This window comes from Vitis riparia, chromosome 18 (assembly GCF_004353265.1).
Source record: "Vitis riparia cultivar Riparia Gloire de Montpellier isolate 1030 chromosome 18, EGFV_Vit.rip_1.0, whole genome shotgun sequence".
Taxonomy (NCBI): domain Eukaryota; kingdom Viridiplantae; phylum Streptophyta; class Magnoliopsida; order Vitales; family Vitaceae; genus Vitis; species Vitis riparia.
Window position 1 is genome coordinate 2,721,726 of NC_048448.1, and position 12,022 is coordinate 2,733,747.

The window sequence follows — 12,022 nt, forward strand, 5'->3', positions numbered from 1 at the left end:
TAAAAATTATATGGACCAATGGTAGATAATATCTAGAAAACAGATTAATATATGGGAAGTATCCATGAGAAGTTGCAAACACTATCTTTCGATATATTGTTTATGTAGGATTTTATGTTTTTTGGGTGAAAATCCCTAAAACCCTCGAGGAAGACACTCTCATATAGGTGTATGGGGTTGGTTCAACTCCTAGGTTTCAGTATTTAAAAATACGAGGTTAGTTCTACTCTTGGGTATGAGTTCCAAAAAACACAAAATATGATTTGTCGTTGGATGGTAGTCCTAGAATAGTTATTATTTATGAATGAACATCTTTTGGAGCATTGATGGTTGATATGTATATTAGTAGGGATTAGCAATTTGTCATGTGTGAGAAAATGGATGAGGCAAAGCAGAGATGAAACCATTAACCACATGTATGCATATTTAACATTATCGCATATTTGTTAAAGGTTATAAAATGTTTATCATGCATACTACTATATGTTTAATTGAAGGTTTTTTTAAGGATATGTATAAGATGATTACAAACTTTAATTGTGAATTCACCTTTTCCCTTCCACTTTCAAATGCAGGTAAAAAAACATTTGTTGGGATTAATGTTTGAGCTTTGCATATGCTATTGATTGGATGTTGTTTTGTTCATCTTGAGTGTTTTGAGGCTTTTATTTTTGTATTATAAGAAAACTAAATCATTTTAAGTAGATGCAATTTATGTTCGTTTTTTTACACTTATAGTATGAGCTAACCTTAGTGAACCACGGGTTTTTGATATGTACAAAGTAATATTATACAAGTTTTTCTTTTTTATGTGAAACATATTATATTTTATTAATTAATGGTTTCAAAGGTTTTATCACAAGTTACATGTTTTCTTCTAACAGGTTTCCACATTCTGATTTTGAACTAAAATCTACTTGAAACTCACTTAGCATTCATTTTTTGTCTCCTAAGTTATGGTAACACTTATTTGTATTTAAGTATTAATTAGTAAGTCCAAAATCCAAGGTGTGATAATATATAAACAAATTGAATCATAAATGTAAAATAAAACTTTTAACATTTCACTATTATAAGAAATCATTGAAGGATACATAAATATGATTTGATTAATACGAAGTTATTCATTAAACATAAGCTCTTTTATTTAAAATTTATTTTTATCATATTTTATAAAATATTAAAAATTATATTTTATTATCTCACCTGCATGTATTATATATATAATTAATAAGAGGATCCAAGGCATGCTGGATTGAGTAATGTAGAATACAAATAAACAAAGAGAAGTAATACTGGAAGATGGCACATTTTAAAGATATTTCAAACCTAAGACCATCCAATCAGAGCAAGGATTACACCAACGACACTCCCACTGAGCAGAGCCTTGAGTAACTTTAGCTTCCGATCCGAGTATGGGGGATACCTTGCAGATGCATCCCCAGCAAAACCTCTGTAAAGAACTGACTTTCTATGGCTGAAAGCCTCATAAGAGAACTTCCCATGGTATGAACCCATTCCACTCTCTCCAACTCCTCCAAAAGGGAGAGTCTTCTCTGCAAACTGCACCATCAATTTCATATTATAATTTAATTCTTACTATTTAATCGATTTTAAGTTAATTTTTTTTTACTTAAAATTTATTATTGATTTTTTACTTTAAGTTTTAAGGTTATTTGATGAAGTTAATTTAAATTTTATTTTAAATCATCAAGTTAATATTTTTATTTTTATTAATTTTAACTAATATTTATATTTTGACTATTTTCAATCATAAATTTATTTGTTGAACATTTGTATTTGAAGTATTATAGGTACATAAAATAACTACAAAAATAATTCTAATAAAAGATGAATTATGAATATAAAATTGTAATTATAAAATATAAATTTCATAAACATCGGTAAATGAGATTAAAGAGATTTAAGATTAAAAATTCATTAACTATTTTGACTTAAAACTTCAAATTATTTTTTATTTTTTAAGTTTTGATATTAAATTATTTTATCAAACAAGCTTAATCTACTTAATAATTTAAATTAAATCATCAAGTCATATTAAATCATTAAACTAATTTATAAAGCATGTCTTAGGGGATGTTTGGTAAAATTTAATACTTATTACATAATGATTTAAGTTAATTTTAAGTTAAATTACACTCAAGTCATTGGCTTAAAACTTATTACTTAATTGTTATTTTAAATATTAAGATTATACGATAAAATTAACTTAAAATCTATTATAAATCATTAAATTAATATATTTATCTCCATAAATTATAATTAGAACAAAAAAAAAAGTCAAGCAATAAAAGAGGTCGTGGAATAGCAAAAAATATCATATAAATAACTAAGACAAATGATGATAAAAATGTAAAATGAAGTGGTGGATTTAAGAATAAATTAATCATTTTTACTTATTAATTAAAGTTATTTTTTACTTTAAGTCATATCATTAAGTTATTTTATTAAATATATTTAATTTACTTAATGACTTAAATTAAGTTATTAAGTCACTTTAATTACTCAAAATGTGAAAATAGTTTTTTAACGACTTTTTGTGTGTGCAAGCATGGAAGACTACCTATCTATATATCTATATCTATATATCTATCTATGAATCTATATATATATATATATATATGCATGCAGTATAGCTTTCCGTAGGAGTTAAAAGGAAGGGTAATCACATGTAAAACAGTGTCATTGATGACCAAACCCCCTGCAGAGACTGTTTTCACAAACTTCTCCTTGAGCTTCTTGTTGTTGGTAAATAGATATGCTGCAAGTGGCTTCCCTCTTGAGGTTATCATGTCAAAGCTGTCTTCCAATTTGTCAACCTATTGCAAAACAAAAGAAGGATAAAATCGCGATTGATTCATGAATAAAATGGCATTAAAAGGAAGAAAATACATAACCAACATTAACATAAAATTGTTGTTCTGCTTGTTCTTACAGAGGTCATGTTCCTGAAAAGATTTCCCTGTTTGAAATGGCCCCTTTGGCATCCAATGTCATTGCACAATGAAGGGAACCTACCGTCAGAACAAATCTTTACAGACTTATTTGATGCTGGACCCATAAGATGATGGCCGATAAGTTTTAGTTGTGAGCAAAAAAAAAAATCCCACAAAGTAACCTCCTAAAATAATTCTCATCTCATCCGCGTCACAAAACCATAGTTACCAACTACAATTTTGAATTTTTTAAAAATTTATCTTTAAAACTGTAATCATTAAATATGGTTTTGTGACTAAAAATAAATAAATAAATTCTGAGGCAACATGGATGCCTAGGTGCTAAGATGGACTAGTTTAGAAATTATAATGTTTGAAGATCTACTTTGTGGATTTTTTTTTTTTGTTTTTCAAATATAGCAGTTATATATTTAAATTTTCCATTTTTTATTTTTTAAAATTGTGAGGCTTTTAGGAATGGAACATGGGTCCTAGTTAAATTGCTATATAGAGAGGATAACCTTTATGAGGCTCTTGCTTTGTTCTGGGATTTTTATTAAGCATATAGATAGGCCTTACCATCAGACGTTAAGCCCATATTAGGACCCCTCTCTTATTAATCACAAAGGCAACTTGAACTACCTAATTTCTCCCCCAAATAAATATCATGTTGACTTGTGTTTAGAACAACATTTTTAAAGACAAAATTCCGGTGGAAATTGTTTTTGTAATTTTTATCCAACATGAAGAGAAGAACTGGCATCTTGTCAAGAAACATGAATTCCTGAGAAACAACAGATCCTTACCGTGAGAATGGGAAGTAAAGGACCGAATATCTCCTCATTCATGACCAGAGAGTCTTCTGGGACATCCAGCAAGATGGTGGGAGCAAACTTCCTGCCATGGATAGAAGCATGCATTAATGGTAAGAAAGGCCCGTCCCAATTAGTCAACTAATAAACCAAGAAGACTGTGAACCAGAACATTGTAGAACTCACAGGTTGGCTTTGTCCCTTTGACCTCCATGGATAATCTTACCCGAAACCTTATCATCATCCAAGAGCTTCGCCAAGCGAGCAAAGTGATTAGAATTCACAATGTGGGCCAAGTCTTTTGATTCCAATGGATCCTTTCCGTACCACGCCTCCAATTCATGTTTCAGAGCATCTATCAACTTTGGAGAAAAAGTAACAGGAGAGGAAAATGAAATAAACAGAGGAATAAATACCAAACTAATTACATACATATTAGCAGCCTTACCAACTTTGGAGCAAAGTCTTTTGTTGTGATAATATAATCAGGAGCAATGCAGGCTTGTCCATTATTGCTTGCCCACTTGCCCCCTGCTATCCGCCTAATTGCAACCTTGGAAACACAAAAAAACTGTCAGCACATAAGCCATATAGAGGCAAAAGGGTAGCCCATTATGCCACAGGTAGCAACAGGGTTAAATGACCATAGCACCATAAGTATGCAAGACTAAGAAAGGTTCTTTACAGGTAAATTAATGTCTGAATCAACGACAACTGGACATTTCCCCCCAAGCTCCAAAGCTACAGGTGTAAGGTGCTTTGCAGCAGCCGCCATCACAATTCGTCCCACTCTTCCACTACCTATAAATTCAACAGTTACATGTTTGACAGCAAATTAAGCCTAGTCATGAAAAACAAAGAATCATAAAGTTTAAAAATGATGGCTAAATCATTCAAATTGTCTATCTTTTAACTACCAGTGTTCTCTTTCATTAAATTATTGAAAGATCCATCAATGCAACAACACTATGATTGTCCCTCGTGTTTTTCTCTATCCAAGAACACCACATTTGAAGCATGGAAAGCTGTCCTCCAAATAAACATAACTACCGGCTTATATCTTTAATGTTTCACCAATGAAGAAGATCCATGACAAACCCAAGCAATTCAAAACACATCCCAGAAAGGAAAATAAATTATACCAAATCCCTCAGGTCACCAAATAATGCATCAAAAGATGCTCTACCCATTCTACATTCTCCTTAAACATACTGCAACAGGTTCAAGATTAGGCAATTCATGCATATCACATGCAGAAAAGTAAATAAACAGAAATTTTCCAGCTTAAACAGGCTATTCATCTAGAGCCTAGAGGACTGATTCACTCAGCCTGAACGTCCACCCCTCTCTTAACTAGAAAGGGGCCACACTCGAATCTTGCAAAATGATGCTCAAGGAGGCTCCGAAGAGTTTTCCTGGTAAAGACATCCAGAGACATGTAAGAAAATATATATCCTCCTATACTTCTGTTATTAATTATTTTTATTATCAAGATCACATCATTCCTGTCCAGCCATATAACCCACAAGGTGACTCCCATGACCTCCTTAGTGACTAACATCTAGAGATATGTTAAGAAACGGATATTCTCCTCCCCCATTACTCAATCCCAATCTTTTTCCATCCTCAAAACACCACACCCAGAAGGCCCTTCATATAGGAATTCCTACCATACTACCATAAGTCAACCATGTAAAATGCTAAAACAACTGATATGCATTATGCCATCCTAAATATTCTAGATCCTTTTCTTTGCTTTTCACCCACTAAATACTTTCAACCGATGCTAACCCATGTTGACTATGGTGATGTCACCAGTTTTCCACTTGCATCTTTGTAATCCATGTTCCTACTCTATATGCATGTTTTAATATAGAATTTCATGAAATATATTTATACATATTGAAGGGAAAAGGGTGAAAATAGTATATGAACTCCATGTAAAACCTGGAGTTCAACCAAAAGAAGACATTAGACATTGTAAACTATAACTTGAGCCAAAGTACTTCTTTTATCATTTACTTAATGGAACAATCCTTTTGTCTCCATTGTGAGGAAAAAAAAACACAAGGATGCATATATAGAACTATATAGAAAACCATTTAACATCATAAGATCATCCCAGAAAATATAAATAAATAATGAAAGGATAAGAACCTGTAAAGAATATTTTGTCCCACTTTTGCTCCAGTAATGCAGATGTTTCAGCCACAGCCCCCTCAACAACTTTTATGCAAGAGCTATCCAAATATTTCCCAACAAGTTTGGCAATCAATGAGGAAGTGGCAGGACAAAGTTCTGATGGTTTCAAAACCACAGCATTACCAGCTGCAATAGCTCCAATAGCTGGATCAAGAGCTAACACTGGGAAAGAGAGATTGTACAAATAAAATTATTGCTAAAAATTGAATCCTGTCCATACGACTTAAAGAGATTCAAAATGGCCAATCACGATAATAACTTGAGTTCATAGGCATTGAGAAACAAAGAAAAATAAGTTTTATACAAAGAGTGAAAATGAAAAATGTATTTGATACCATGCCAAAAGTTTGGGGTAAGTTAAAAATTAACTTGTAAAGGAATCATGTCCATCAATGTTCCTATGATAGACATTGAATTTTTTATTTTTTTATTTTTTTGATAAGTTCCTATGATAGACATTGAATTGTTATTAACTTTATCAAAATAATAAAACCTAAATCGGAAGGAAAGAAATATTGCTAGATATCTTAATAAATTGCCCAAGAGATTCAAAACCACAAGTAGTACTCAAAACTTGGAAGGAACTCGAAAGGCAACATGGAACACTAGAACCAAGAAGCTTGCTCAAAATACCGGTATTAAATAAAAATAAATAAAAAACTTGCTGTCCATTTATTAAGAAGGATAAATTCAAAGAGATCAATATTGGTTCAAAATAGTTTGATTTAAAGGGGTTAAAGCATAGTCAAGACAAGACAAACCTTGTTTACTTGTGATGTAAACATACAACCAGGGAAACAAGAGGACAGAAGAAGATTTAAATATAAACAAACAACAATATTTAATAGAAGGAAACAAAATACTAATGGCTTTAACCCACAAAGTCCAAAGGGAAAGGGAATGCAATAAAATCAATGGAAAAACATAGCAGGAAGAGTGAGAAAATTAAAATGAGGTAGGTAACAGAAAAAGAAATTGATGGGTAAAACTGATAATCATGGATTACAAGTCTTGAATCTATCAAGAGAATGGGAATAAATCATAGATACAAATTAAAGGGCTATTGTTTCTTTGAGGAAGCAAGTATTCAAAAAAATGCCAGATAAAACAAAAGCAACTCTTCCCATGCAAAAGTACAATCATGATTTCCTCTCTTTTGTAAACTAGGATTGAAAAGTATAATAACTGAGTTCAGTAAGAAAAGGTATAAACAGTTGGTGCACCAGGTTCTCAACATACACAAAGGAAAATTCCATGCTCCAATGATCAATACTACACCCAATGGTTCTGACACTATTTCTGCTGATGAAGGAAAAGTTGTTATTGAAGTTTTAACCTGCAATGAGTGAAAAGATTTTGCATTAAATAATGCTCGACTTTCAAGGCAACATGATGCATCATAACAGCTTCCAATCAGGCGAGAGGTTGTGACAATTTTACCTTTTCTGGTTTCATCCATCGATTTAATTCCCCAAGTGCACGCGTACAGGATGACTTTATTATAGAAATCTGCCAGATGACCATATAAATTTATTTTTTGAGGAAGGAAACATAAATCAAAATAATTACAGAAGTACTCAGAGCATATCCTCTATAGAATTCATAGGAGAAAACAAGTTTTGCACCAAAACCCTCTAAAAACTAAAATGCTCAACTTAACAAAAACTGGTGGCTTCCTCCATATATGCAGTTTAATTTATACACGAGTGCCTCTCAAAATATACATTTAAGTTTCTCATAGCATCCAAACAAAGATCTACAGATATTGTAACATTACCTATACAAGCATATCACCACGAAATGGCTACAAAACAATAACAGGGATTATTGATGTTCAACAGTACAAAAGGTTTGTAATTAATTCATGGTTAAAGCATTAGCCTTCAGTATTAAATTTGGTTTCAGATAACAGGAAATGTTAAATAGTGTGAACCATAGAGAGGTGAAAAGATTGCTAAAGAAAGCCAAACAACAACCTTATATACATTAAGTCAAATAGTCACAAATGATCTTTGTTCGTGATGCTTTCAAACATTTTGCAATCTATTCTAAATTTGTGAAACCAAATGTTCAAGAAAGGAGTGTAGCTAAAATGATAATGTCAAATGTTCATCCAGTATTGTTCCATGGTCCACCTATGCAACAAATACCAACTGATGCAGAGTACAAACAATTGAATCAACTGAAATTGAGGATGGCAAAAGGACAGAGGAAAACACAGACATATATACATATGGGTAAATATGGGAAGAGAAAACATGATTATCAAGGATCTAACCAAGAATGTTTTTTTCTAAAGTCGTTTAGTTGATTCTAAGTTAGTCGGGAAATTGGGATTAAAGTTTGCTTAGTGAATTGTAACAAAACTCTACGATAATCCCTGAGATTTTGAATTTTTTGCTAACCTTTTGTCCAGCAGAAAAAGCATAGGGTTCTCTTGAAAAAATGCTTTGTTTCTCAAATTATTCACAGGTAACTGAAAATCTAAAATTAATTCAGAGTCTAGTGGAATTCCCATATCATGCAGGATAATTCTCATATGACAAGGTTTTTTTTTTTTTCTTAAGCTGAATTACTTCTCCCTGCTCACATACTGTTTCCCTGGTTTTTTTCAAATTCTTCAGGGTATCCCAACAAGTGGATGGGCATAAGGTTTTTTTAAGTAAATGCAGAAAGTATCTCTAATAGCTACTGGGTTTCAGTGAAAACCCTATTTTCAGAAATTATCAATGCATCTATTCCATGAGAACAGAATTAAAAATAATGTTCTCATAAAAGGAATTTCTACTGCACCCAAAACAATCCCCCCTCCCCTTCCTTTCTCCCACCCCCAACCCCCAGAGAAAAAAGCCCCTTTTATAACAGAATAACCTGTCAAGATAGATTTAAAACAACTTACCAGCATTTTTGAGACATACACTAAAGTTGGTCAAACATTGGCATGGATAGCTAAGTGGCTGTACCATTAATGCTCCCACCGACCACCTACCTAGGGAAGTTCTTTGTGCCCGGTTGTAGAGGACCCATTTCCTAACAATTCCACAATAGGACCCTTTTAATCCTGACTGCCTTCCGGTTACCCCTCACTGAGACGTTAACATGACGCATACACCAGAACAAGAGAGGGGAAAAAGAAAACGCCCTGTTAAAATCTCCCAAAAATTAAACCGACAAAACTGAATCCAGTAGGCTCCCTGGACATTTATGGCGGCATCATTAATTCACTTCAAGATTCATGATAAGGACTCCACAAAAGGTCAACGATCAAAATTAAATGTTAAATGCTTACGAAGTGAATCTGCTGTGGCGACTTATAGAAATACATGGAAAAAGGAAAAAAAATTATCAATTAACCAGAGCAATAAACACTAATTCAATATAGAATCAGTTCGAAAAGACATAAAACCCAGACCTCGGCGATGTAGGATTCTTGCTCGGGCTTGGAAAGGTCAGCACGAATAGCGTCGAGGATATCTTTCTCGTGATCATCGACGATTTTCATCAGATTCTTCAACTGCGCCACTCTCCACTCATAGCTCCTCGTTTTTCCAGAAGCGTAGGTTCCTCTCAGCTCCTTCATTAGCGAAGCCGCTGCTTCAGCGTCGAACACCTTCTTCGTCTCACTATCTTCCGCCATTGACGACTTCCTCCCGCAACAACTGCTGTCAGAATCAGCATAAACGGATAAAACACGAAAAAATGTAGAGTAAGAAATCTACAGATCAAGAAGAATAAAGCGAAAGAAACTCAACGATTAAAAGTACGGAGAAAACAAAGCCGGCGAAGATTAGCCCACGTCACCACTACCTCTTCGATATGGAGCTTCTGGGGAAGACGACGATGAGATCGATAAGCAGTCTCTTTTCCTCCCTTCGAAAAATTAAACAAACCAACAAAATCTCTTATAATATATAGACAGCCATGGCTGCCCTTTCCTGTCTTTTTGCCATTTTTGATTTTTTTCCATGTTTTTGTTTTTTTAGCCGATGCTATCCGGCGGAGTTTCTCCATCTGGATTATCGGACTGTAAAATTTTTACAAAAACGTTGCATAATCTATGCTCAATTTCTAATAGTATGTGTTAATTACCTATTCCATCTTCTTTGTCAAACTATATTTTATAATAATAATATTAAAAAAAATTATACAGAAATTTAATTTAATTAATTGGAGTAACTCCCATATTTGAAATAGTTTTTATGGAAATATTACACACCAAGTTGCTTCCAAATATAAATACTTCATACTATACTATAATATATGCGCCAACTGTATATTTCATTTTTCTTTATTTTTATTATAAATTAAATAGATTTTTCTCGGAAATATTTTTTATAATAACATTATTAACAAAAATGACACGGAAAAAAGCTACTTTAATAGGAATAACTCCTATTTTTTAAATATTATTTTATAAAAAAATAAAAGTTTTTTCAAATAAAAATACTTAAAGTTTGTTCCGCGATTATTTTAGATAATATTTTCAATGTAAAAAGTGTTTTAGAAAATTGAAAAATCAAATATAGTGTATTTTAAGAAAAAATAAAGTAAAAACAATATGAATTTAAATATTACCAAACATAAAAGGTGATTTGAAAGAGATTTTACCAAATATTTTTAGTCTAAAAAATATATATTTTTAGTCTAAAAAATATATATTTTTTAATTTAATAAGAGTGTATTTGATAATGATTTTAAGAAGTGTTTCTAACATTTACAGCACTTTGAAGTTTTTATTATTTAAGTATTAATAATGTTAAAAACACTTCATATAATTACTATCAAACATATTATTAAATATTGGAAAAAAATCTTAAAACATTTTTAAAATTTTGAAAAATCACTTTGAAATATGAAAAAAATCACTTGTATTATTTTATGGAAAAACACCTTATAAGTTATTATCTTCAAAATAAATTTAAATAAAACATTTTCATTAAAAACACTTCAAATAAAAACATTATAAGAGTGTATTTGACAATAATTTTAAAAAGTATTTTGATCATCTTTAATATTTGAAATATATAAATTTTTAAGTATTATAAAAACTGAAAACATTTTCTAAAATAATTGTTAAACACGCTTTAAGTGATTTTTCATGTTTTTAAAAAGTGTTTTATAAATTTTATCAAACACATTTTTTTTTCCTAAAAAATATTTTTTAAACCAAAAGTATTTCCTAAAATCACTAAATACTTTACTCTACTATATTAGTCAACCATATATTTCCCTTTTCTTTATTTTTATTATAAATTAAATATGTTTTATAAAAACATTACTAACTAAAATGACAAGAAATTTATTTATTTTTAATTGGAATAGCTCCCATATGTGTCGCCGTTTATTTATTTATTTATTCTTCTCCCCTTTAGCGTGGGAGGGAATATTCAACCCATAGTGGCCCATTTGACATGGACCCTCGCAACAGACGAAATTTTGCGAGTGGTGCGTGCTTCTTATCTTTTTCAAACCTACGCAATCAATTATTTATAGTTAAATAAATAATTGAGGTGTAGATGACATAAGCTTTCATTTTTTTATTTTTAAAAAATAAAATTTTCACTATTTTTCATTTATATTTTAAATTTTACAAAGTATAAAAATATTTGATAGTTTTTGAGTAGTATGATGCATCCGTATTTTATTATATAACACTATAATATAAATTAGGGACAATATTAAAATCCAAAGTTAGAATCAATAATTTTTAATAAAAATACATTCCATCAAAATTTTGAAATAAATGAATTTTCATGCATTTATATAAAAATAATAACCCTTAAAAAGTAATTCAAATTTCATATATTTATATATCAAAAATAGTACATACGATGATAAAATGTAATATAGTTGGTCAAAAAGATATAAATTTACGTTTTTATTTTATGATTTTTTTTTAATGAATGTATAAAAACATATTTTTCTCCATATTTAATTACTTAAAAAAAATGCTAGTAATGAAATGCATTTCTGCTTTGAATAGTGTGGATTTGGTGTCCCTTTGTACAAATATTTCTGCTTTGATGCCACGCTGGACTAATTAATAATATG

At 30.9% G+C, this 12,022-nt stretch overlaps 1 protein-coding gene across 3 annotated transcripts; it reads right to left on the reverse strand.

Moving 5' to 3' along the window:
• Window positions 1-1,190: 1,190 nt before the first annotated feature.
• LOC117907850 (aldehyde dehydrogenase family 3 member H1-like) lies at window positions 1,191-9,877 on the reverse strand. Of its 3 annotated transcripts, none has more exons than XM_034821511.1 (11): window positions 9,779-9,877; window positions 9,384-9,633; window positions 7,412-7,480; window positions 7,211-7,307; window positions 5,927-6,133; window positions 4,455-4,570; window positions 4,218-4,322; window positions 3,956-4,128; window positions 3,764-3,854; window positions 2,691-2,840; window positions 1,191-1,563 (listed from the first exon to the last, which is right to left on the reverse strand). In XM_034821511.1, the coding sequence occupies exons 2-11, from the start codon at window positions 9,606-9,608 to the stop codon at window positions 1,330-1,332; spliced, it is 1,467 nt and encodes a 488-aa protein (XP_034677402.1). In that variant the 5' UTR covers window positions 9,609-9,633; window positions 9,779-9,877; the 3' UTR covers window positions 1,191-1,329. The 3 variants fall into 3 exon arrangements, with proteins under 3 accessions (XP_034677402.1, XP_034677401.1, XP_034677403.1); XM_034821510.1 differs by having other exon boundaries at window positions 9,384-9,630; window positions 9,779-9,871; XM_034821512.1 differs by lacking the exon at window positions 9,779-9,877 and adding an exon at window positions 9,724-9,744 and having other exon boundaries at window positions 9,384-9,630.
• Window positions 9,878-12,022: the final 2,145 nt, after the last annotated feature.

What these genes read in the sequence shown, in the direction of transcription:
- LOC117907850 (XM_034821511.1), bottom strand. Translation starts at nt 9,608, where the DNA reads ATGGCGGAAGATAGTGAGACGAAGAAGGTGTTCGACGCTGAAGCAGCG. An exon ending in AAGAATCCTACATCGCCGAG is followed by an intron (nt 7,481 to 9,383) that starts GTCTGGGTTTTA and finishes GTCATCTGGCAG; the next exon opens with ATTTCTATAATAAAGTCATC. An exon ending in CTTTACTTCCCATTCTCACG is followed by an intron (nt 2,841 to 3,763) that starts GTAAGGATCTGT and finishes GTTTTGCAATAG; the next exon opens with GTTGACAAATTGGAAGACAG.